The 27,896-nt window shown below is 34.4% G+C and overlaps 1 protein-coding gene and 1 pseudogene across 3 annotated transcripts; one reads left to right on the top strand and one right to left on the bottom strand.

Annotated features, from left to right (window-relative positions):
- Positions 1-2,183: 2,183 nt before the first annotated feature.
- On the bottom strand, positions 2,184-7,516 carry LOC145629286 (ultraviolet-B receptor UVR8-like). 2 transcript variants are annotated; one of them, XM_081681840.1, is made up of 6 exons: positions 6,661-7,516; positions 5,750-5,959; positions 5,546-5,656; positions 4,457-4,825; positions 4,231-4,338; positions 2,184-2,790 (listed from the first exon to the last, which is right to left on the bottom strand). In XM_081681840.1, exons 1-6 carry the CDS (start codon positions 6,982-6,984, stop codon positions 2,449-2,451), a joined length of 1,464 nt encoding a protein of 487 aa, XP_081537966.1. In that variant the 5' UTR covers positions 6,985-7,516; the 3' UTR covers positions 2,184-2,448. The 2 variants fall into 2 exon arrangements, with proteins under 2 accessions (XP_081537966.1, XP_081537965.1); XM_081681839.1 differs by having other exon boundaries at positions 5,750-5,962; positions 6,661-7,515.
- Positions 7,517-12,078: 4,562 nt separating this feature from the next.
- LOC145627225 (pentatricopeptide repeat-containing protein At2g27800, mitochondrial pseudogene) lies at positions 12,079-14,739 on the top strand (annotated as a pseudogene). The gene is made up of 2 exons (XR_014111351.1): positions 12,079-12,475; positions 12,565-14,739. The product of XR_014111351.1 is annotated as a pentatricopeptide repeat-containing protein At2g27800, mitochondrial pseudogene (transcript).
- The last annotated feature ends 13,157 nt before the right edge of the window (positions 14,740-27,896 follow it).

The raw sequence follows: 27,896 nt of genomic DNA, 5'->3' as shown, positions 1-27,896 counted from the left end.
GAAGGGAGAGTGGAGGCGGTGGAAGAGGGCGGCCGAATTTTCTGGGAGCTGGGTCACTGACACTTCCGGCAACTCGTTATTAAATAAGATCAATTTCAGAATTTAGTCTGAACTTGATGGGTGGATGTCAAGATTGCTTACTGGAGATGGTGAACAGATTGAATTTAGTCACTATACTCTATCCATTATACATGACTTCTTAAGTCTAAGAACTCATTGGTTAGACTGGACTTGGTAGGTGGATATAGGCTGCTTTAGTATAATATATAAACATATCATGTACTGTTGGGCATAAGTGTGTGAAGGAATTGGTTGTTTCGGTTTCATCTAGAAGGATTGTACTTTTAAATTAGAAATGAACTCATTGATTAATATTGTTAGCCTATGTGATGGATGAAATGAACTCATTGATTAATATTCTTAGCCTCTGTGGTGGATTAGGAATTGGTCGTTTCGGTTTCATCATTGATGATTCTTTCTCTATTTCGTATTATACCACTACAATTAAGTAATAAATGCTAATATCAACACTGCGAAAATAAACAAACAACAATTCTAACATTTGCTCCTTTTCTGCATTATCATTGAAAAACCTAAGAATTATATTCTACTGTAACTCTACATAGTATTCCAATTAAAAGAATCACCATATACAAGAAAAAAAAAATAAAGATTTTTTTCAATATACGAGATATTTCACACGCAACATTCAACTTAGGACGACTGCAAACAAACAATGCCTAAGCAATAGAAATATATTCCTTTATCGGTTTTTTTTATTCCTTCATGTAAAGTGCAAACATGAGACAAGAAAAATTAAGTTGCAAAGGCTAGCCATTCCGCGCACAACGTGCGCGTTGGCTGCTCTAGTATATATTAAAACTCAAAGGCAAGCATTGTAATTTTGCCACGTGTTGCCATGTCACCTACTATTACCAATCATCAATGTTTCCACACAAAAAATAATAATTTGTTAGCAATAGTATTTGAACCTATGCCATCACTCCAACAACAAATCTTATGATAATAAAGTTGTATTAAAAAGAGTTATGCATGTTCATAAATTCAAAAATTTTAATTGCCAACAATATAATTATAATTATAAAATTAATTTCATTTCTTTCAATTACTCAACCTTAAGTATATGTTATATACTTATATTTAAGTACTAAAATGTGTAACTCAAATTTAAATTAAGTTTTTTTCTTTTAACCACGAAATTTGTTACCAGAAGGAGCTTTAATGATATATAGCTGGAAAAAGAAATCTCTTTAACAAGTAAAACAAATTGATACAATATAACATTTACCTTAACCACGAAATATGTTTTTACTTGAAGAAATATTTTTTATGATAAATAGCTGGAAAAAAAATACCCCTTTAACAAGTAAAATAAATTGATACGATATAACATTTAGGTTACTTCATATTAAATAATGAATTAACAAATGGTCGATATTATTTTTATAAAACCACCAACGTATTTTACTTTTTTTTATATAGTATTTTTATATACAAACAATGATGAATCGGGGCAGCGCCCGGGCCAAAAAACTAGTTTTTATTCAAAAGCAAGAGAGATGAGAGATGTTATCAAAATAATACAGTAATTAAAATTTAAGATTATTAGAGGGGGAGAAAGAGAGAATATTTCAAAAATAAAAGTCTAACACTTAAAAAACAGCTAATGAAGAAAATCTAACACTAAAAAAACAGGGGGGATGTCATTTTTCGGTGATTACTGATTTACAATTAATAATCGCCCAGAATAACTGAAGTACCAAACTATAATTGCAAGGATTAGGTCTCATTGCATGTCTTTGGTCATGAGAACAAACCCAACTAGGAGTCAAGAAGTAGGAATTCCCTTTTTATTTCCTCTCCCTCAATCCCCATGAGTCTGACTTTTGGAGTTAATAAGGTCTTAGGTACGACATATTGTGTTGTAATAACATAAGGTCTTAGGTACGACATATTGTGTTGTAATAACATATTTCAGTTATTAAACGTGCTTTAACGCGCACACCAATTTAGGTTAATATGTCCTTGCAGCCTCTTCAGTAAGGCCTTCTTTACTCGGTTACTCCATTCACGTACATTGAATAAGTCGGAGAGGTTACAGGTGACAGGTCCCATACTATTTCCCTTGATATCATAGAATTTTAATTTTTGAAAAATAAAGATCTGAAATCTTCTTCAATCTATTCATCTAATAAATTGTCAAAATCCTGCACATTAAAAGGGAATACCGTTCTGGAAAGACAGAACACTTGTAAAGGTTCAAACAATACATCTCTCAGCTACAACCATTTCTAACACAACTGCCACCAATCCAATATCCACCGACCCATGACATAACTTTTAACAAATATTCGTCCTCAGGACCTAAGCTAACAAGAAAACACTTTGCATGGCAATCATCAAGCACTTCAGTCCTTCCAAACCAATTCAGACATTTGCTTTGTCGGCAACAGCATTATCCATCATCTCATCAACAATTATTTCTGTTGGTTCTAGGCAGCCTCTCAAGGAGTCGAGTCCAAGTTGAGCTCTTTCGTTATCCCCAAAGCCAAAAATTTGGCCCCTGTTTGTGATGACGACTGTGTGATATAGGCCAGTACATATCTGAGAAATATAGTGACCTCTCAAGCTATCAAGGATACGTGGCCTAGTGACCTTATCAGATGCTCCCCTATCTGTAAACCCAAGGCTACCAAAGGCCATCCACCCAAAGGCATAAACAGAGCCCGTGTCCACTAGAACATAAGTTTTCCTCTTACTAGCACAAACCTGCGGGTAACAATAAGGTTTAGTAATGGAAGCTTCTATAATAGTCACTGCAAAAAAATTTACTGCAGTATAAACTTTGGCAATGGCTAACTGACCCAAATTAAAGGGCTAGAGGTGACCTTTTTTTAAAAAAATATATTTGCCTTACAGAATTCAGTATAACACACAGTTGCAACACCAGCTAGGAAGTTACCCTTTGCTCCTTCCTTTCTTCCCCTTAAAAACCTCTTCCCCACCCCCAAAAACACAATGAACATAGAAAGAAAAGGAACAAAGATAAGAGAATAAGGAAATGAAAGATCCAATTGCCAAGATATCAGCCCCAGTTTGTACGCTACAGCTACAGAATAGTTTGGGGTGCAAGTTATTTGGAGGGAAGAAACTGAAAGTCCACTCAATCTGATTCAAATTGATGAATTGGACTGTATTTAATAATTAGATGTTGTGTGTGGACTCTGGGCAAGTATTGTTAAAACAATTAACATATTCAATATATTAACAGCCTGATTTAGTGACTTAAGTCATTAATTGGTAAAGATTTAGTTTGCACATTGCCTGTTTGGAGGATAAAGTTCCATCAAAGCTTTACATTGCAATGTGAACTTTGATGAATTGAAACAAGGTGTCATTTTACAAAGTATTAATAATACAATATGCACTTTCCTTGCACTTGCATTCCCTCCATTGTCCTTCACCATGTTGGATTAAAGAAGAAACTTGAAGTAGAGGGGGGCTCATTTTTAATCAAAATTTGCTAGAGTTTATGTGCTTCCTTGACAGAATATAATTATAGAAAAATTATTTTTGCTTGAGAACTCTTTTTGTTCTAATCAGTCCTGCACTCTAGTACAGTAACTCGTTTCAAAAAATTTGATACTTAGGAGCATTTTGGAATGCCTCAATGTTTTCCATGTATGTAAGATTTGCGTTTGGAGTTTTGGCCATATGTTAGGTCGCTAAGATGGTTGTTGCTTTATCCTAAAATGAAATTGCATACAATATCCCAAAATGGGCTTTGTGCAAATTGAATTTGTGAATAAGGTTCGGTTGGATCCAAATTGAACAAATTGAAATGATACAAATTGGATCTATTACCTTAGGCAATTCAGCTTAGGTTTGGACTATTATTCCGAAATCATTACATTAGGGTGGATTTAGGCTTAAAGCATGTTCAATCTAAACAATACAATGTTATACGGAGTGGTATGGACTCTGTGGAGGCAAAGTGTTCATCCAGCTTCTCTCCACAAGAAGCAGCCAATGCTTTCTAATTTGGGTCATGAGGTCAGTAAGGATTGGGAAGGTCCAGATCACACATTTCACATTTTCTAATTCATACTCCAAACAACCAAAAAAAAAAAAAAACTGAGACAATTTACAGAACTAGGCTGCAAGAATTCTATATTAAAATTGAAATTAAACATTTAAAAAGATACTAACCTGCACAGCAAGATGATTCTTCAGGCTGCTTACAATTCCTGGGGTTGTCTTTTCAATCTCATCTCCATGACCCAACGCACCACAATAACCTTTGCCCCAAGTATACACCTTGAAGAAATGAAAAGAAAAGAAAAAAGCACAAGATTCAGAAACGTATACTGGAGATCAAATAATTAATACAGTTTCATACTTGACATAAAGGATCAATCAGCTTGAATATGCTTACATATCCACAAGAATCAAGGGCCACCACATGCTCATCACCGGCTGAGACACGAACTACATGAATACCTTTTCTTCTAAATGACAAGATAGCCCGGGGCTGGTGTTCATTACGCTGTTCCCCATGGCCTAAACAGAAATTAGTACCTGAACCAAATGAGTAGACTGTCCCATCATGAGCCACGGCTATGGAGTAACTTGGACCAGCTGAAATTTGAACTATAGAGCCAACACTCTCAAGCAGTTCAACAAGTTTTGGCATAGGTCTATCCATTGTGTCACCATGACCAAGCTGCCCATGTGTGTTTGTTCCACATGTGTAGACATGGCCTTCTCTTGTGAGAAACATAGTAAAACTAAGCCCTGCAGCAACCTGCACAAGTTACAGACTTCAATAAATGCTGTCCTGGGGAAAGAACAAATCAGGTAAACACATATTATGCAAGGCAGTCAACACTCAACAAATAATTCATGATTAATTATCTTTTCCCCTTGGAGGAATTGTGACCTTCAAGGTGTGTAGAGTGAATGCAGAAATGCAGATATGACTCTAAGCTTCATTACCAAAGATAAAAGGGAGTGAATAGCGACAACATTACAGTGCACTGTGCTCATAAAAGTCAAATTATTCTTGTATCATTTTTTGGATCCATTTGACTTTTATTGTTTTTCAGGACAAATTTATGGCATCATAATGAAATTTGATTGCCATTATGTGGCCTGAAAACCTATAAAAGTCAAATGGAACCAAATAAATGATACAAAAGAATCTATAAATTAGCCCTCCGCACACTAGAAGTCTAGAAAGAACCCACCTTTGTAGACAACCAATACTCACACCCATCCCCACAAATAGAGCAGCATCATGTATACATGACAATGGAGTGAGGTAACTAGCCAAAAAAAAAAACATGCAAAATGCTATTCCAAGCATTCAGTAATCAACCAAACGCTAAAATGTAAAAACTTGAGCTAAATGCTGAGGTCAATCTATATTAGCCCAAATAAAGATATGTAACATGAACGAACCACAAATCTAACCAAAGAAAAACAAAACAAGTGAGCAGTTTCATAAAATACCAAAATTCCTTACTTGCTTACAAGAAATGCCTTTCAGAGCTTCAACCAACCGAGGCCGGAAAATGGGTCGACCTGTGTCTTTATGCCCACAACAAAATGAGGAATTGTCTCCACATGTGAAGACCTGTACCATCAATAGATTGTTTGATCAACAATCAATAAACTGAGACATATAAGCCATCAAAGTGTATACAAAAGAAATTATAATGTCACAAACCTCTCCAGACTGTGTGACAAAAGCAGCATGATTGTGTGAAGCTGAAACTTGGACTATAGGCGAAGAAGACGGAAAACTGATCCGACTAAATGACCCGCATTGTGTCATTTCTGAACCCTGACCGAGAACTCCACACAAGCTGGAACCACAAGAGTAAACTGATGAATTGCTGATAAGCAAAGTGTGATATCTCCCCGCCTTTATCTGCATCTGCTGAATAATTTAACAGCATTTGCAACAAAAGGGTCATCCTCAAAGGAACAAACAGAGACTAGTTTACTAATTACAACAACTCAAAAAAAAAAATAAGAGTCACACAGCACAAAAGATTTAGCCCGGTCTTCAATCCAGAAAAAAGATCAAATACTTCAGCTCCCCTAGTAAAGCTAAAGTATTAAAGTAAAGCATTCCAGATGTTCCACCAAACATACAATAATAAGTCCATTCCACCACATGACCAACACAACCTTAATAGTACAGAGTATAAACTCAAGCATAACAGTTTTGAGCTAATATCTCTTACTGTAGAAACCACCTAATCAAAAATATTCAAATCATAGCTAAAAATAGTATATTCCCAGAACATAAAATTTTATATGCAACCCAACACATGATATATTTTTGTAAACATAGAAATTCAACCAAACAAAGCAAGCAACAATCAACAAAGTTAACAATAAATTGCAACCCAAGTAAATAGTGTAACAATGATAAGAAATTCTTAGAATTGCTTCAAACAACCAATTTTTTTTGCCAAAAATCATCATAAAGCAGCAATACTATATCATATAGCTTAGATGAGCTACATTTCACTTTTTACTAGAAATTTAAAACCAATAAATTCAATCAAGAAATCCTTATTTATGATACATGATAGAAATAGAAAGTTTAAGAATAAGAAGAAGCAATACATTGCCAGCTGAAGTCTTAACAATGTCAGAAGCTTGTTCAACAGACTGCAAGAACCTCAAAACCCTCTTCCAATTCCCACCACACCGATCAAAGAGCTCCTTTCGAGTTTCGAAACTCATGGGGGCGTAAACCGAGTGCGAAACGCATAGCTGAAACGCCGCTAAATCAGCTAAAGAGCGAAATTTCAAAGGGTATAACCCTTGACTCCCTCCAAAAATGGAAGAAGCCAATTCCAAACAAACAAGATCAGCAGCACTCAGTCTTCCTGAAGTCAAAATCTCCAACACGATATGAGAGGGTAACTCGTCAATTGATACCGCCATTTCTAAATCAGGAAACAAAATTATAATTCAAAAACACGATTAATTTTCAATTGAAATTAGAGGGATCATAAAATTTTAGGCGAAAACGAGAGCAATTGAAGTATAATATGAAGAAAACATCGGAGGGAAGAAAAATATGAGAAATTGAGTAAGGAAATGGGGTTTTTGATGTGAAATTCACAGGCGATTTGGGGGAATTTGGAAGAGAATTAAACATGAGAAGTAGTAAAATCAATCACCCAACCCTAAATTCGCGATTTCTTCGGAAATTGGAGGGGATTTAGGGTTTAAATTGAAGAAAATTGGGAAATGAAGAGTTGAAATTGGGGAAGAAATCAAATGTAGGGGTAAAAATTGAGCTAATTAAGGAAATTGAGAGTGGAAATTTAGCGAAAATTGCCGAAAAATCGACTTATTTTGTGGGAGCTGAAATGGTGGAAGAAGGAAAGAAGATGTATTATTTGGACATGAGAGACAGAAAGAGTTGGTGACAACTGACAAAGTCTCCACTATAAAGAGAGAGAATGTGAATTAAAGCAGTGCAGAAAATCAATTTGCAGGCCTATTTTTAAATTTGTGAATGTTGTACCTTGTGTAATAACGTCGAGGTGGAATCGGGTTATTTGGTTTCAATTCGAATATTGGAGTATTTGATTTTATTTTATTTTTTTAATGTTCAAATCAATGGTAATTCGATCTCATTTTGAAATTAAGTGTTTTAAATTTTTGAGGTAGATTGTTCAAAATATATATTTTGGATCATAATCGAATTATGTAGTAGATGATATCTATTGATATCTATTAAAGTATCTGTAATTTCGTTTTCAATATTGAATTACTCTGTATATAGAGTTTGAGTCATAATTTAGGGACTGTTCATATTTACTGAACTGAGCTGAAATGAACTAAATTGAACTGATTGGAGCTTAACTGAACTGAATAGAACTAAATGAATAGTTTATGAGAGAAGGAAATTAGAAGTTGAATTGAACTGAACTGAACTGATTGGAGCTGAACTGAAATTAAACTGAAGTGAACATGCCTTTAATCATATACTCCAAACATGGTTTTTCTTTATCACAATTTTTAATTGGTCATGATAAGTTTATAATCTTAAAATATTACTATCTTAATTTTAAATAACAGTTTTATAAAGGGTAGTTTTATTCGAGTACTTTGTACATATGTGTCTTGTTTGAATATTTTTTTTTTATTGGAACAATGGTTCATTTGCAATTAGCTTAGATAAAAAGGAAAGAAAAAAAAACTAAATGTACATTATACATACGAAATATAAAATGCCCTTTATAAAATAAAATATAAAAAATCATTAATAACAAATTAACAATGATTTAAGCATGATTTGGTCATGCAATTCTTAATTTAAAACGGAGTACTAAAAAGTACGAGTATCAAATAAAAAAGTTATTTAATGTTTATTTACAGTTCTAAGAGTTACTTTCATATATAACGTTATCTTTTGTAAATGAGTATAAGCCTAGACAATAACCACATCAAATTGTCCAATTCTGAGTTCTAATTGGTGTAATATGGAGTAATATGCCTATACAATAACCTCATCAAATTGTGCAATTCTGATCCCTGATTGGTGAAATGGAGTGATTCCTAGATCTTAATCTAGTTGTTGTAGTTTGTAGCTAGAGCAATGACACGTGGATATATTGAATGCTGGAACTTGGGAGTTAAGGAAAAGAAGTTTCCAATGATGTTGCTGTTTTTTTTAATAACGACTTGTATACATGTGGGCTACAGAAGATTCCCGAAGCATGGCTGTATGGAGGCCTTCCAAAGGGAGGTTAGTTATGTATGAGTAAATGCATAACGAGGGGCATGGGGGTCATTTCACGTAAATGCATTTCTGAATTTAGAATTGTACCACTGGGTGATCAATTGTATCACTAGATGATTAAATGGTATCATTAAACATTTCAGTGGTACTATTTATGAAAGTAGTGGTATTATATATTCATTCAGTGGTACTCACTACGTGTAGAAATAGTATCACTACGGTAGAAATTGTATCACTATATAGTCAATGGTACTATCTAAGCTTTCAATGGTACATCTAAAAAATGACCCCACTTACCCATCTCTCTCCTCCTTTCTCTCACCCCCCATGTGCTTTTTAATATTTTAGTATTTGTTATGCATTTGCAAATGCATAACTAACCTCCATCACTACTTATACGGCTGTATGAGGGTTGAGTGGTTGACATGTCATGATCTTATTGGTTAGTAGCTGTGTCTTTAGGATTTTGCAAATTCTCTTGTTGACAATTAGCAACGAAATTGTATAAATAAAAATTAAAAAAAAATATAAAAGAAATAAAATTAAAAAAAAAAAGACAATTAGCAAAAGTAGTAATAGAGTATAAATACATCACTTTAATTAAAATATTCTAAAAACACATAGTAGATGAGAAAGAGAATAGCGATAGAATCAGATAGATGCAGGTCAGTAGGTGGATCCACCTTTTTTTTTGGCCAGTTTGCCATCACGTGATAGGATCACGCGTTAATTGTTCCACTGAAAGTTTATACGAAGTATAATACATTCAGTATTGGGAAAATGATTTCAGCACACCATAAATTGATTTTGACACATCCTATGTGAGAGCACAGCTTTTTATGCTCTTCTCACAGGAAAGTGTGTCAATATCAATTGAGGGTGTGCCAAAATCAATTTCCTCAGTATTATTATTTTTATATATAAAATTATTACTACAGTTAAATGAATATACAGTACTAGTATATAAATCGATAGATGGCCCGCTCCATGCCTAGAATTTTAGTATGATTTACTTAAATGTTGTATTTGTAAATTAAAAGAAAGCTAGCTAAGTTGGCATTTATCACCCCCATTCAAGTTCAGTAGGTTGGAGATTTAAATTAAATCACCCGACTTGTAATTTTGTGTTTTTTTTCAAAAAAAAAAATTGTTCTTGTTACTTAATACGACCCGCCTATATGAAATTTATAGATCTGTCTTTGACTATATGTATATAAAGGTACATTGAATGTTCAATGGTATTATTTGATCATCCGATGATACTACTATAAATTTAGAATAAGCATTTGTTTATGAATATTTGTAATTACATAAATGCATCTTGTTATGTACCACCAAATTAAATGCAGCTTTATTCTCCCTTTAAAATGTCTCGACAATTAGCTTTTACTCCCTTTATATCTAAATAAGTGCATCAATTTAACTTTTGCACTATTTACATACTAACTTTGACTTAATTATTTAATAATTTATAAAATCAAATGATATTATGTATATTTTTATAATATTAACTTTTAATACTACATAAGTTAAACTAATACATCCTCTGTTTTTTTAGTTGACACGTATCTTTAGTCATGTTTGACGATGCAAAAATTCAACCATTAATATCTTTAATCACTAACAAGCAAAAATTATAAAAAAAATTGATATTTTGAAAATATTATCATAATGAATCAAACAAGATTCCACATGACTATATTTTTTATTGCATTAATTTATTCATTTTGTATTTAAATATAACTCGGAGCATTGTCCGAGCCACAAACTAGTTACAATTCATTAAAGTAGAAGTAAAAGAAGATTTGTCAAGAATCACCTAAACTTAAGTGATTAGAGATTTCCTCCCGATTCTAAAAATACTGAGATCGATACCCACCATTTTGACTCTCTAAACATCAAGAAAAAAAAACGGAAATTTCACCAAATGCCCCTGAGTTATTTTTTTATTCACCATATACCCACAACAATTTTTCAAATTCACCATATGTCCATGAATTTATCAAAAATGTTACAAAATGCCCAAATGACTAATGGACGTTAACTCCGTTAGTCATTTAGACTTAATTTGCCATGTGGCAACCTATAATTGGCTGCTATTTATATATAAATTTAATTAATAATCAAAAAATAAAAATAAAAAACCCACCCACCACCACAGCCCAGCCCCAGCCGCCGTGGAAGCCACCTGAACCCTTGCGCCGGCCACTCTCCCCAATCCCCCCCTACCCCCATCGACGGCACTGACATCGGCAGCCACTCCCCTCCCTGTCGCCGCCCTTCTCGTTCCCGAAACCACCTTCCCCAAACCCTAAAACCCCACCCACAACTCGAAAAAACCTTTCTCCCCTCCCGATGGTGCCCAGCCAGCCCCCAAACCCCATCCCCTACGCCGGCGAAGCTTGTTCGCCCACCCCCCTACCATCTCCAACCACTTCCCCCACCCCCCCTAAACCACCATCCTAGGCACCTTAATTAAACCACCCCAAAATCGAAATCCCCAAATCAAAAACCCTAGATTTCGACTTTGGGGTTTTTGATTTTAGGGTTTTGGCGTGGTGGTTCAGGGAGGGGGAAAGGCGATTTGGATTCACCGGTGCGGGGAAGGGTTGTTGGACGCCGACGGTGGGGTGGATTTTTTAGGGAGAGAGGAGAGGGTTTTTCGATTGGGGTTTTTGGTGTTTGTTGTGGTGGGGAATACAGGAGGGAGGAAGGTTATGGAAGGAGGGGTCACGCCGGCACCGGCGCGGAGGAGAGGGTGGATGTCGGCACCGGCGTGGAGGAGGGGGTGGACGCCGGCGGTCGGCTGGCAGGGGGTTGGGTTGATGGGGAAGGGAGGTGGCTGGGGTTTTTTATTTTTAAGTTTTTAGTTTTTTTTATTATTAATTATAATTATATTAATTAATAAAATTAAAAAATTAAAATAAAACCAATCTAGCATACCACGTGGCATATTTAGTCTTAATGACTAACGGAGGTTAACGCTGTTAGTTATTAAGAGCATTTGGTGACAATTTTGTTAAACTCAAGTGTATACGGTAAATTGAAAATTATTATGGGTATATTGTGAATAAAAAATAACCAAGGGGCATTTGGTGAAATATTGAAAAAAAAAAGCCTCTTTTTAAACGTGTGTCGTTTTTTAAGCTCTTCAGTCTTCACTTTTACAGTGCACCTCATTCCCATTTTTTCTCCATTGAAGCGTACTCTGAATCCTCCATTGAAGGAAATTATAAGCTGTCTCTCCTCCATTTAAACAGATTCTGAGGTAACATTTTCTTTATTCAATGAATATCTTAATTTCACAATCTAGGGTTTATCTTTAATTTAATTGTCTGTATAGTTAATTTAGGGTTCTTCTAAGTTGGATTATTGAACTATTAGGTATGATTACTGAATGATATAACCATCAATTTTATTGCTAGAACTTTTATATGTGCAATTTACCTTGATATTCTTAAGCCAGAAGAATTTTATGTTATTATTTTTCTGAGTATAAAGAAAACCAACATCAAGACTAGTATTGGTTTACTGCTCGTATGCTTTAAATTCAAATGCTGAACTGCCAGTTGACATTGTATCATACTATCATATTGTGATTTCCGGACTCGTACAATCAAAAGCGTAATTTGTTGTTGTTGTAGGTATCATATTGTATTTTCCGGACTCGTATAATCAAAAGTAAGATTTGTTGTTATTGTTGGTAGGTAATTGTATTTTTAAGACTCGTATAGCCGTATCATCAAGAGGAGCATTTGTTGTTGTTGTAGGTACCCATTTTTAGCTGCCCCGAGCGTATCTGTTGAGGGCCAAATTGTTGAGTTGACATGTATACTTAAGGAAACCATGTTCTTTAGCTCGATTCAGAGGTTTTACATTCATAATCGGTTTAAATGCTTAACGTGTATATTTACTTCGTGTTTCCATCAAGTTTGTTCTTCAAAACTTGTGTCACCTCGTCAAGTAACTGATGCTGGAATTGGTTGTTCTAATTTCACCCCAGCCTTTACCATCCATTCACATTATTCTCAAATAAATCGCACCAGCTTATTTTTGTATTCTTCAAAGCCGTATAGACCTTTTTCAGGAGCTTATAGACAACGGGTTAATAGAAGGCTTAGACTAGCTAGAAAACCTGTGCTTAATGAGGTTCAGTTCAATAAGGCTATATCCCAACTGCCTGCAAGGTTTAATGCTGATGATTTGCACAATGCCATTGCCTTGGAAGACGATCCTTTGGTGTGTTTAGAACTTTTTAATTGGGCGTCAAAAACAACATAGGTTTAAGCATAGCGTGAATACCTACCACATTACCGTCCAGAAGCTTGGGGTTGGCGGGATGATTGAGGAGATGTATGATGTTGTTGATCAGTTCCTTGCCCTTCCCCATTTTGGTTCAGACGCTCTGTATAATACTATTATTTACTACTACACTCAAGCCAGGAAGCTGAGCAGAGCTATTACTGTGTTCAAACACATGAAGAAGGCCAACAATTCAGATTGCAGGCCGTCTATTAGGACTTACAACCTTTTGTTTGCTGCATTTCTTATCCGTAGAAGAGATACATACATCAGTCACTGGTACATGGGTACTATGGAGTGCCTTTTCAAGCAAATGATAAATGATAAAATTGAGCCCGACATTTTCGCCCTCAATTCAATGATACAAGGATATGTGCTTTCTAATCATGTCAATGAGGCCTTTAGGATATTTCATCAGATGGGTGTTGTTTATACTTGTGTCCCCAATGCACTCACTTATGATTACCTTATCTATGGACTGTGTGCTCAAACCAGGACAAATAACGCCAGGGAGTTATTTTTTCAGATGAAGGAAAAAGGGTTTGTTGCTAGCGCTAACACATACAACTCTCTTGTGAGTTCTTTGGCACTAGGTGGTGAGATTGAGGAAGCTCTCAGCTATTTGCGGGAGATGACTGAAAAGTACAAGGCTGATCTCATTACTTATAAGACACTTCTGGATGAGTATTGCCGAAAAGGAAGAGCTGCAGAAGCATTGAGGTTATTGAAAGAGTTTCAGGAGAAACACATTGTTGATGCACCTACCTACAAAAAGCTGCTACATGTCCTTAAAGAGGACTTTGCACCTTGCAGGAATGGATTCCAATAGTGTGAAGAATAGTTTTTAACATCAATTAGACAAGTTGTCTAGAGGTCTGCTGGGCTTATTGTTGGGGTGCATGCTAGAACTATTCCCGGGTTTTGGATTTAAGCTTCAGTAGGAGTAGGTGTTGCACTAGCAAACTACTCTTATAAGCTTCTTTATTTCGGCAGCTGGTTGCTTTACCTTTACCTTCTACTGTGAACTCCCAACTATTTTGACCTTTACTCGGTCAGTTTCTTGAATGTTAGTACTCTGAAAATGGCTATCTGTTGCTTCTGCAGAGCTTCCATGCCCTCTTATCAGATCACTGAGATATGACTTTACAGCGTGTAATATGACAGATTATATGCTGTTTTGGCTTGGCATGACAAACAGGGAGTTGGCTTAGCCCTTCATGTGGTTTCCTACAAATATTTGCGTATGAGCTGCTTGCTATCTGGCAACAGCCATGAAAAGAAGAAAATCTGAAAATCGTCCAATTTGCTTACTTTGCTAATATATAGTTAAGTAGACCTTCCACTGGCCTTTTTGAAGAGCATCAGAAAGTTTTTCTAAGAAACATCTTAAGCCTTAAAGAGGGATCAGTTATTCAGCTGTCTAAATGTGTAAAGAGAGCCCAAAGTGATATCAATGTAATACTTTGTATTTTTGAAATATACTGTTAACATTTTAACATTACGATTCATTGTATTTTTAAAGGTAGCTATCAGCTAATGTTTTGGTTTGGGATGATTTGAATTCTTAACGATTACTTGTGAGGTTTTGGATAAAAGGGTGTGCACTCTCTAAACTTTATTAAGCAAAAAATTGCCTTCTTTAATGAATTTGCTCATTAAATTAATTGCTTGATCATTTTAGGATGTGCTTTCTTCATTAAAAATTTACACATTATCTTTTGTTTTCTTTTAAGTTTAGTTGATGCTAGAAAATAGTTAATTTAATTACGATGTACTCATTCTATTTGTATACAATCTTTTGTTCCCCCGTAGATTTTTTGTCAAATAACGTCTAAGATTGCTCGTATAAAATCGATGATCATACTTATAATACTTATACAAGGCTACATAGCCAAATGCACGAACTAAATGTGACCAATTGCCTCGTCAAGTAGCACGGGTACATTCTAGTAAATTTAAATTAAGAGCTCCTCCCTCTCCCTGTTCTTATCAAGTGAACTGTCTGAGCACATCTCTTCTCTGCAAAGGTATATCTTTTTCTCTCCTCAATTTCCAATAATCTGCAAATTTAAATAATCTGCTTTAATAATAATACTATGTTATTACCTGTAAGGCTGTAACCACTGGTCATTCAATCAATTGCTTGATAATAACAAGCACTCTTTCAATTGGACGTACAAGCAAAACTAACCAGTAATAAAAGAAATTTACTTCTTGGGGATGGGAAGGGGTTAGAACCAGATTTCTCCATACTACCCCATATTTCATAATATTATTAAAAAAGAGATTCGCACTCAAGTCAATTAAAAAAAAAACCTGAACTACTCACTTGGAAAGTTGCAAAAATAAAACTTTGTTAGCCAAAAAAAAAAAAGTTTACTTCCTAATCACCATGTCACACTACCACGTGGCCTGCCACATTAGCGGGAACTGCCACGTGGTAGCAGGGGGGGTAACAACAGTATGCAGGGATCAAAAGCAGGGGATCAGCATAAGTGAGTTGGGGCAGCAGCAGGGAAGCAACAGAAAGGAGAGGGGCAGCAGCAGGGGAATAGTAGAAGGGAAGGGGGAAGCAGCAAGGTAGCAGCAAAAGGGGGGCAGAAGTAGAGGAGCAGCAGAAGGGAGGGGGGCAGCAGCAAAAGAGGGGAAGTAACAGCACGGGAGCAACAAAAGAGGGGCAACAGGAGCATTAGGGGAGAAATTAGATATATATGACATTTTATGGTAAGAAAACAAGCCACTATATGAATATCAAGACAACATCGACAAAGGAGAACCCAAATTCTTCATCCCAAGACTAAATCACTTTGTTTCTGATAATTCACTAAGAAATCATGTTAACCATAAAAATTAGATACACAAATTCCAGATAAAAATTACTCAGATATTAATCATGAACATAAAATAAATGAATGCATGCTTCCATAAAGACATATCAAACCATATAAATGCCCCTCCTGGATCAGAAATTAAACAAGAACAACAAACAATAGTCGGCATATCAAAGAGCAAAATTCGACATCTTTCATAAGACTAAAATGCAACATATATTATAAGATTAAAATGCCTCTATATCAAACGTTGAGTTGCATTGAGTTATAAAGCAGAAACAGGTTAATCTCCTTAACACCAAATCATCAATTCATCACATAAATTCTCACTCAACCTACAAACACCCTTTTATCAAATTAGTTGAAGACACGACATCAGAAGCAAGCAGAAGGGCCAAGGCTGGCGCCATAAGCTGATAAGGTCAAACAATTGTAAATAAAATTTCAAAAAAATGCTGAAAAGTAAAAGCACGTAAAATAACACAAAAGCAAGCAAGCAATAGACGACCAACCTTGAAGGCAATATGAAAAGCCATGATGTACTGCAAAAGACTCCTCTTCATTCAAGTCCCAATAGCTTCTCAGCTAGCTGTTTCACTTCTTTATCCCACTCAAGAATCTCATTTCTGCCAGAATTAATCATTTGGAAATAACATCATCAATGAGAACTAATCTTCCCCATTAATCAACTTGTAATAAGGTTTAAACACGATACAAAACAGTGGTTATTTTACCATGAAGCTTAGGCTATACATCAACAATAATAGTAGATCACAAAACCTTTTAAACAAGACAGGGGTAATTTATGTACTTATGGTATCATAGAGTGGACTAATCCAATTCTGGGAACAATTTTAGGCACTTCTTTAGTGACAGACAAAAACGATTACATGTAATTCAAATTCAACACAAAATTACCCCTACCTCACCGCCGGCGGGTGCACCCCCGCCTTAGGAGAGTGAGAGGTGAAAGGACCCTTGCGGTTAAGGTAACAACTTCGGGCATGGCCAGCTCCCATAGTGTGACGGGCGATGTGTACAAGGCCCGGGAACGAATTCACTGCCGGCTTTGTTAATTGGAATTGCCCCATGCAAGCGATTCTAGCTAGCCTCTCCTTCATCGTTACCAGTTTCCAAGGCTAATGTCACCGATAGCTCTAGACCACAAGCTCGGGGCTCGACGAAAGAAAAAATGTTTTTTATAATCTTCTTTTTCCCCCGGCCAGTTCTCTTCCCTTGCTTCCGGTCCATCTCTTTTTTATAGGTTCTACGGACCGATGCCCCAAGCCTTGAAACTAGGTCTCGTACACAAAGCATAAGTGTTATAACCAATACTCCAACTATAATTTTGTGATATTATGTACAACTTAATTACATATATCTGAATTTTGGGGCCCCTCAAATTTGGGGGCCCTGTTCCGTCGAACACCCCGCTCCGGCCCAGAACCGCCCCTGCACAGCATAGAAAAGTCACAATATTAAGAAGCAAAGTTCAAGAATGAAGAAGGGCTAAAATTACTGAATGAATACGAGTTGTGGCTAATACCCGAGGCATAACCCGCGCGTGGTGGATTCACAATCCACTGCCTTGATCCACTTGGCTACATCCGCCCCTTCGTTTTCCGATTATAACTTTTTTTCGCAAATACACTTTTCAAAAACATCGAAAAAAGGGGTCCGTTTTTCATTTATAGAAAAAAATTCGAATAAAAAATTATGATAATTAAAAAAAGAATTAAATGGGACCTCCCTGTGACCGGAGGTGAGAAGATATGGGCTAGAAAAGCGCATGTTAATAATCACCGCGGGGCCCTTATGCCCCGAGTGCTCAGCTTCGCTCCAGAAGTGGAACTAACTGGAAGGTCAGTCTCATTTCAGTGCTCGAGCTTGAGCTGATGTTAGCTCAAGGGGCCTTTAGTCTTTTGATTAGAGTAGAGGTTTCAGCAAGCAGAACCTACCATAGTCGCGAGTCTGTTTATAGTCGCGACTGCTTCCCCGGCCCCGCGGGGCCCACGCTGAACATTCCGGTGGTCCCGGACTCTGGGGGGTGTCTTTTTCCGGGCACTAACCTTTTCACAGGGCGCAAGGGTAAAAAGTTGTCTATCCCGAGCAGATAAGCCTTGCCTCGCGTCCTGCTACGTCAGGTAGTATACCTTCTCAAATGTCCAAGGAGGGCAACATACATCTAAAGAATCCTTTCACGTGTAGCCTTCGAATTACCCCAATCCCTAAGCTAAAGCCCCCGTTTGCAATAGGTAGCGGTTCTCGGAGGGGCTTTTAGTTGATTCGTGAGTTGGTTCTGAAAGGGCCGGTAAATCATCGGCTACACAACCATTGCCGTCTTGTCATTCCGAGTCATTCATTCACACTTACCAGATTTCCGGCCTCTTGCATTGCATTACCATAACGTCAAGAAAAATTCATTAAAAAAAGAAAGATTGCTAAACCTGTGTGTTAAGATTGTTGATTTGAGAAAATTTGAGGTAGGAAAATTGATCAAATTTAGCGAAAATCTGGAGATTTGCTCGATCAAATTTGGGAGTTTTTTGGAGAAATATGGAATGAGAGGAGAGAGAAGAAGGTAGAGTGATGAATTTTTGGGTTGGAGGAAAGTAACGTGATCTGTTTCCCCAGTTTTTACAACGGAAACAAAGTGGTGGAATGAGTTACCACCAAGAAACGGATTTTGTTACTTTAGTGATTGACCAAACAGATTCAAACGGAAACGATAATCTGATTCCGTTTCCTTCCCTATAATAAACCCATACCAATCACCTTAGTGAGCTCCAAAATCCTAAAATAAAAATGTAGAAAAAAAAATCCAAATAAGAAAAATTTAACAAGTATTTTGAATATAAGGAGGTATGAAACATGAAAACCTCTATGATTTGACGTTTCAACATTTAGAATACTCGAAAACCTTTAGGAAACTTTGTTCCCATCTCTGACGTATCCATGCAAGCAAAAAACTATTTTTCATCCATTTTTCTCTTTAATTTTAAGGCAATTTAAGTTATATTTTCATTTGTTTGACATTTCAATAGTATTTGCTTGTTTTTAAGACAATTGAATAATTTTTCTTGCTAAAATCTTTTAATTTTTTAATTATTGTAAATGTTTCCATGTTTCCTTGTTTTTTTGAATTGGCGCTTCCCCGTTTTTAATTAATTTTTTAATTATTGTAAACGTGTCCCCGTTTCCGAAACTATTATAAAGCGTTTCCATGCTACATAAATAAGGAGTACATATTAGTCTTTATAATAGTTTAAAAGAACATGTAAGGATAATATGTCTAAAATCAAAATGACGCTCATAATGGATAAATTAGTCTCGAAGGCTAAGTTGAGCTCTCAGTTTAATGGCCTTAGAGTTTGGCTTGAGGATATTCCCAGTGATTTAGCTCATTTAGTTATAGCTGATGGTTTTACCTCTAATGAATAAATTAACCTCCAAGGCTTTCTTGTCAAAAAAAAAATAAATCAAAATGATGCGAGTGAAAATAAAATGACAAATGAATTACTTGTGAGTTTATCACAGCTAATCAAATGAAGTGGTATGCAAATGGGTGATACGGGACATCAAATAATGTGATATAGAGGACTTTCATCGAATTTTTTTCCCAAATAATATTTTTTAGATCCAAATTTACCATTTTTCTTTGGATTTGAAACTATTTACTCATCTACCATCTACGTAGGATCGAGATTAAATTATTTTTTTTTTTTTTAAATCTAGTGCAAAATCACTATCTCGAATAGCGTTTTATATCAAAAAGGCTATTCACAATAGCGTTCTATAGTTATACATTTTCCTACATTTTAATCCATAAGAGTGTGTAAAACGCTATCTCAGATAGCAATTTTCATGAGAAAAACGCTATATGGGATAGCGTTTTCTTCAAGAAACTCATTATCTTAAATAGCGTTTTTCAACAACTAGGGTGAGAAAATTGCTTCGTTTGGCATCGCTGTGGTTTTCTGTTTTTTGGTTTTTTGTTTTTAAAAAGTATATTATATATGTCACATAATAAATCAACAATTATTTAGACTTATTAAAATCATGATAATTTTGAAAACTGACAACAAAAAAGTGGAAACACCTTTTTCTTGTTTCGTGTTTTTTGTTTTTAGTTTTCAAAAAAACAGAAAACTGAAAACAAAAAATGATGTCAAACAAGCCCTAAGATAGCGTTTTTGTCATGAAAATCGCTATCTTAAATACTGTTTCTTCAAACGAAATTTAAAAATAAAATAAAATTATGTCCGATCCTACGTGGACAGTATATTTGTAAATAGTTTGTAATCCAAAACAAAATGGTAAATTTTCATCTAAAAAAATATTTGGGAAAAAAAATTACTTTATGCTACATTGCTAAGTAATTCCTCAATCCTTTATCCATTGACATAGGGGCTCACCTTTTGCCTATATTCAGTTCAACTTATTTAAGTACTCTAGTACTTATTAGAAAAAAAATTCACCTCAAACCAGATCAGATAAGAAAAATTCATACCAGATCAGAAAATACTTAAAACAAAAAACAAGTACAGTACAATTAGTTCAAATCAGATCAGATCAGAAAAATTCAGATCAAATTAGACTAGATCAGAAAAGTTCAGATTAGAAAAAATCAAATCAGAAAAATTCAGACGAAATAAACATAGCCCTTTGTCTTATTTGGTCAAATTGAGCAAAATAAATACAAGTAAATACTATACGGTAAATAAAATTAGGATTTTTTGAGACGAATTTAATCAATTTTTTTAAAATTCCGACCTCAAAATTGACCCATAAAGAACTAAAATAACCCCTAACCCTTGACCAATAAATTTTTTTCTCAGTACGCAAGCCAATGTATGAGCGAATTTGGTCAATTTTTTTGCAAATTTTAATTCAAATTTGACTGATAAAGCGCTAAAACGACTTTTCACGTTAGTTTTTGACGGAAAAACACAAGTCAGCGCCGGAAAATCAATCAAGGTAATGGTCAACAACATAGTTAGCAAAACTAGGTAGTTTTGGAAAAAAAATAAAATGTAGGTAATTTCTCGCAAAATGGAGCCAAAACTAGGTAGTTTTGGACAAAATATCCATAAAATTATGGCCAAATTTAGCAAAACAAGTTAAGAAAGTTATCCTTACAAACATCTTTCTTTACATAGTCTGGTGTTTACTACTCCATAATTTGCTTTGCTTAGTGGTAAATGCGGTTGCTAATGCTTTTCTTGAAACATACATTTATTCTTGGATTAGTTTTGTTGTTATTTATTTATTTATTTATTTATTTATTTATTTTTAGTGTTTAGAAAGCCACTAAGGGCGGGGATAATCGATCTCAAGATCTCCTGAAACCGGGAAAGAAGCTCTAACCAGCTGAGCTATCCCTCACTCTCGTTGTTAAAAATTATTATCTAAAAAGTATGATACAAATTATTTTAGAAATATAAACACTTATTGTATAATTTTATTCTATACTAATGTGATTTTATCATTTTTTAAAACACTATTTATTAGCTTCCTAACTTATTTGATTTCAAATTTGTATTCATGCCATATTTTTAATTAAGATTCATAATTAAATTTTAATGAAGGTAGTTGTACACGTTAGAATTATAATTGAGCCTTAAAATATTAATAATAATACTCCATGTCATATATATAACTTGTACCTATAATTCCCACATTAATTATGTATTGAACAAATTTCATTAACGGTAGGATATAATTTCATGTGGACACAACTGCCGCCGCCACCTCCCCCCTTCCCTTATATAATAATAGAGATAATTTTCATTATATATCTCTACCTCTATTATATAAGTGAAAGGAGAGTAATAGTGTCTCCCTCTACAATTACCATTATAACCCCCTCACATGAAAAAAATAACAAAAACTACAACAAAAAAAATCCTAAAATAATTCAATCAACCTTAATCAATGCACAACAATTTAGTCAATTTAATAAATTATGATTTATTAAATGTTTCATATATTTGGCATATTTAAAAAAATGAAAATTTATAATCAACCATTTCAATTCAAAAATTCAATCAATAACTACAATCATAAAATTGACTCATTAAAAAATCATTTTCAATTATAATTTTTTTTTAAAAAAAGGAAAAATAATCATTGTTTATCTTCAATCCATAAACAATACGAAGAACTTTGAAGCATTACGACTTTGAAAAAGTATAAATGCGTTTTACTATACTAAATAAATTATCAAATCTAATGTTGTAGCACGCATAGCGTGCATAAAAAACTAGTAAATAACTATTAGAGGCCAAAGTGAGTTGATGCGTATCTGGAACATACGTAAAAGATTCATTTAAATTATATAATTTATTATCTTTTATTTTAAATATAATTTGTTATCTTATCTTAAGTTGTTAGATCTTAGGTTGTTACTTAGAATATAATTTCTTATTTGTTATCTTATCTCTATTATATAAAGGAAGGGGGGAGGTAGTGGTGGTGTCCACATAAAATTACTACCCTACCCTTAATGAAATTTGTTTAATACACAATTAATGTGGGCATTATAGGTAACTTACATATTATTATTAATTGATATTTTAAATTTCAATTATAATTTTAATCACCATGTAAAATTACCTTCATTAAAATTTAAGTATGAATCTTAATTAGAAATATGACATGATACAAATTTGAAATCAAATAAGTTATGAAGCTAATTAATAGTGTTCCAAAAATGATTAAATCACATATAATATAGAATAAAATTATACATACAATAAGTACTTTTATTTCTAAAATAATTCATATCATACTTTATAGCCAACAACATAGTTTGCACATAACAACTTTCAACAACAAAATAATTAAAGAATAAATGTATGTTTCAAGAAAACATCAACAACCATATATTTACCACAAATTAAACTAATGTCTATTATTGCCACGTATTTGCGTATATAATTAATATTTATCTATTTTACGCACGCATTGAGTGCATAAAAAACTAGCCTATTATATTAAAATAAAGTCACTCTTATAACTACTCCATAAACTCACCACAAATCTTCCCTCCAAAATCTTCCCCTCCAACATTCCTTCCCTCCTGAAATCAAAATTTTAAATAACAATAAAAAAAACACCAAATTCACACACTCAATAAAATTCCAATCTTAAAAATTCTAACTAATTGATTATTTCCAACACGCAACTAAAACAACAAAATAAAATCTGCTTTAAATATACCACTTCTGACGAATTGCACTAATATTCAACTAATATATTTGTCATTGACTGTCGTTGACTACTTTTAAAAAAAACTTTACGAGATGAAACCAAAAACTAAAAAAACTTTGCGAGATGAAACTAAAAACTAAGTTCAAACCCTCGCAAGAGGGGGGACCCACTACTATTCTTGCGATTCGTAGTGATAAGAATTAAATTCTTGCACTTTTTAATATGGTGAGTATGCTCGAGGATTGTATGAATTATACTCGAAAACACGAGTAGAGGAAGTCGCCACCGCACTATTTTCGGGAGTTGCGGAACCCATTAGTATGCCTAGCTAAGACGCAATGCAAGGATAAAGGACTCCATTGTTAGATTGTGCACCAGATCATGGATTCGGGGACAAGGGTAAGGACGAAGTATTGCACAACCCCCCCCCCCCCCCCCCCCCGCATCTAGCGGCCTCTACTCGGTCTCATTGCGAGTTCATTGTCGTAATGTTGAGAACAAAGATATTTCAATGTTAATGACTTAATGTCCTAAGAACATGCAATTTAGACTAGGCGTGTTTGTTTAACAAGATGCACAAAAAGACTAATTAATTGAACGTTGTCGCTTTGAATTAAATCGTATTAAAGGTGCCTAAACCGATCGTCCAAAGATTATCTTATTAGGCATGACAACAAGCAATTAATAGGTCTTTGATTAAGCAAATAATATGGTGATACAAGCGTGCAAGAAGAAGAACAAAACAATACAAGCTTTACCTTCGATCGCTAATAAGACAAAAACAAACAAAGGTTAGAGATTGTAAAATATGATCTTCTTGTAGTGAACACTTCGTTGCTAACAAGAACAAAGGAAATCAAGTGTTAGAGATTATGAACGCCTCCTTGTAATGAACACTGCTAAAATCAAAGAAAACATTAGTAATAACAATATGCATATAGAAACGAACGAAAAAAAAGTTGTTGTAAGATTAAGCCATGTTAATTAATGTCAAATCGTTGTTAATCCGTATTACATGCTTTAATGGTGAAAAGAAAGAAAAAGGATGAGAGTTATGAGGGATGCGGCCTCATAGATAGGCTTACGATGTGATGTCAAAACGACCCAAGGAACAATAATCTTTGAATGCCTATAATCTAAATGCAAGAGTGTTTGAATGTGTTTGATGAATTTGAATGCTTTTGTGAGAAGTTTTGAGGGAGAGAGAGTTGAAAAGTTCAAAATACCAAAAAAGTTGAAATGAACTCGTGCATAGGTGCATATTTGTAGCTAAACGTCACATGCAGGTCACCTGAGCTGAGCGCATACACGCTCAAATGAGCGCATGCATATGCGCCCAACTAGGCGCATAAGCGCCCAAATTGTCTTTCCTTTTTTAGTTTGATTCGATTTGATTCTGTAATCTTGGCATTATTGGATGTTAATTGTACGGAATTTGATGTTTTAAGCTTTTGCTGGATTTACACAAGTTCATTGCTTGCTTAGCAACAATTCATGTATGTGTCCGCGTCGTTTGTGCCTTTTCTCGTGCCCAAATTCGTTATTTATACTACCCTTAGCCGGTTTTTATTGAAAAAAATTCCGACTAATTTTATTGCAAATGAAAATTTTTTGTTGTTTTTATTTTATGAAAATGCTTTTTTATGTTTTTGAAAGTTGTTTTTTAATTAATAAAAATTGCTAGAAAATTCCAGAATAATGCTTAAAAATAAAAGAAAACTATTCAAAGCTATAATAAATATTTTTGGGGCACTCTTGGCTTAGGAAGCAATGTTTGGCTAGAAACAGGTACAGATTAAAAGCACTCACAGTGTTAGGGTTCCTTTAAGCCGGACCTTACGCATCGAGGTTGTTTATATCATCGGCCTTAGTGGGCTAGGGACAAATGTAGGTATCTATTGATTCGCAGACCTAAAACATGGAGTCATGCAATAACAAAATGAATGAAAAATGATAAAAAAGGATTTTGGCCTTAAAATCTAACATAGGTGGAAACCTAGATCATGTTACCAATTTCCCGAAAGGGTGGTTACTCTCAACAATTTCAACAATAGTGCGATGAGTTTATTTCTTGATTTTGTTAGAAGGATTTGGATGATATCTTGGCTTCACGATTTGCTAAAACTTGAAACAAGTTTTTTTTCAAGAGGAGGAGTATGATGCTTATTTGAAACATACATAGAAGATTCATTTAAATTATATCTTTTATTTTAGATAGAATTTGTTATCTTATCTTAATTTGTTAGATCTTAGGTTGTTACTTAGGATAAAATTTCTTATTTGTTATCTTATGGTATCTTACCTTAGGTTGTTATATTAGTGTGTATATATGTACATACTAAATGCTTCAATAAAAATAAGTTTTGAGTTTTTTTAAGAGTCATCTTAATCAAAGTTGAGCAGAGAATGCAAAGTTGAACAGAGAATGCAAACCTTAGATGTTATTAATCCTTGGTTAGGAATTAATAACTCCATATCCTAGTTACAATTTGATCTTGTATTGATTGGATTAAGTTGTTTCATATCCCTTAACACTACTAGATAAAAGGCTTCTTGCAACGCTCTTTAGCAATAGTCTGCATTATTGCAATGACTTTAGCAACGGTCTGTATTATTGCAACGACTTTAGCAACAATCTACATTATTGCAACAACTTTAGCAACGGTTCACGTTATTGCAACGGTTTTAATGTGAAAAGGCAATGGAATCGGTCAAAGCCGTTGCAATAGATCACAAAAGGCAACGTCCCCAATCAAAGTCATTGCAAAAGATTACTTAAGGCAACAGTTGAACCTATTTGTGACGACTTTAGCAACGGTCCCCTTATATGTAATACCCCGTATTTTTAAACGTATTTTATTTTAAATAAGTATTTTGTAAAGTATTTAAATAATTCGAAAGGAATTATTTATGGTATTTTACCTTATTTTATAATTTAAAAATATATATTTTGGGGCATGTGTTTTTATAAAAGGAAGTTTTTAAAAGTCAAAGTCAAAAACAAGTTTGAGTAGGAAAGGGATTAGTAAGGATATAAAGGGAATTAAAGAGTAGGAGGGTTTCTAGAGAAAAAGGGGTACAAATATTCAACACATGAGCAAATTAAACTTTGCCCAGAGTGGAGAATACCCAAGGTAATTTTCTCTCCCTTCTCTCTTATTTTTCTTTTTCTTTCTTCCTTTTTCCCCTTCCCCTTTTATTTTTGGCACCATCGCCGGCCACCACCACACCACCGGCGGGTCGCCGCATCACCAGCAGGCGCCGACGACAGCAGCGGCACCACCAGCAGCGCGGCAGCAGCCGACTATGGTGTCGGGGCTGCTGCCCGGCGCACGCAATTTAAAAAAAAAATTCTTTTGTTTAATCCTTAATCTATGTATGATTTATAGGTTTTGTGATGATTTTATGATGTTTGATTGTAAGTATGGTGCGAAGTAATTTTCAGATTTTGATTTTAATTAAAAAGCTCCAAATTGAAAACCCTAGGTTTCTAAATTAATGTATTATGATGGAATTTGATTATGGATGTTTTAAACCTTTGATTTGGATGTTTTAAAACATAATTTCAGCAAGTTTTAATAGTTTAATAAAGCTGGAATTTTGGTTAATAAGCCATAATTAGGTTTCTTGAAGGAATTTTTAGTTACCCATTAATTGGGATTAAAATAAGGGGTTTAAAATTAATTTTCAGCTTGTTTTAATTAATTTATGAGTGATTTAAGGAGTATAAATATTTCTGGGAATTTGTGTGGAGTAGATATTAATGCCTCCTTATGATTTTAAATTGTAGGAGATTTCCAATTGAGTGATTTCGCATAGTCGTGGCGATTCTAAGATCGTATTCAAGGTACGTTCGCGTACTTGGCATATAATTGATTATGTAGGACCCATGCTAGGCTTTGATTAATTATTTCCAAGTAGTATCATGCTAGATTATGATTGGAATTTGTAGTTTGATTGGTATTGGTGATTGAATTATGAAGCATGATTTATTTGTGATGGATGGATGATTGAAAGTAATTGTTTGGCATTTTGGATATGAACCACACTTTTATTTATGGCGTGAAAGAAAGCATGTTTAATTAAACTACATGTTTAATTGAGTTTGGAATATTGAAAAGGAATTTTATTATGGTTCATATAAGTTTTATTGATGCTTTAAGCATGAAGAAAGAGCTATTTAAGTGTCTTTGAACACGAGGAATAAATTGTATTTTGGTGCCTTAGTGCACTTAAGGTGTTTTCAACACTGAGGGATAAGATTTGTGGCGCACTATGCGTTTAAGGTGTCTTTGACACCGAGGTAGATTTAAAAAGGATTCAACATTAAATATTATGTGGTCACTAATTATTCAAGAATTAAATTGGTATGTTTAATTGTTTGAATAATTATTATGATTGAATGATTATGGTTTGAGAGTCATCACCAAGTTTAATAATATGTATATAACGTAAAGTGAAAGAGATTACGCACCAAAACTCTTGGAACGTATATACCTTGAGTATGAACATATGGGGGGAGTTATGCAACTTTATATTTGACAATAACTTCTACTGGGAGTACAGGACACTGTATTTTCCTTTTTATTATTATGCGTAGAAATTTTGCCACTTACGAGTGGTTCTGTTATACTGACACGGTTAGCTCCCGTGTTAATACCCCTTTATTGGGGCAGGTTAGGGGCAAACCCGTTTGATGCGTAATCAAGCTAAATAAATTATTTAGTTATGTAGTAATAGAGTCATGCTGTATTATA

This window comes from Chenopodium album, chromosome 4, assembly GCF_948465745.1.
Source record: "Chenopodium album chromosome 4, dcCheAlbu1.1, whole genome shotgun sequence".
NCBI lineage: Eukaryota > Viridiplantae > Streptophyta > Magnoliopsida > Caryophyllales > Amaranthaceae > Chenopodium > Chenopodium album.
Note: the sequence above shows the minus strand (reverse complement) of the source record. Positions and strands in the feature narration are given on the sequence as shown.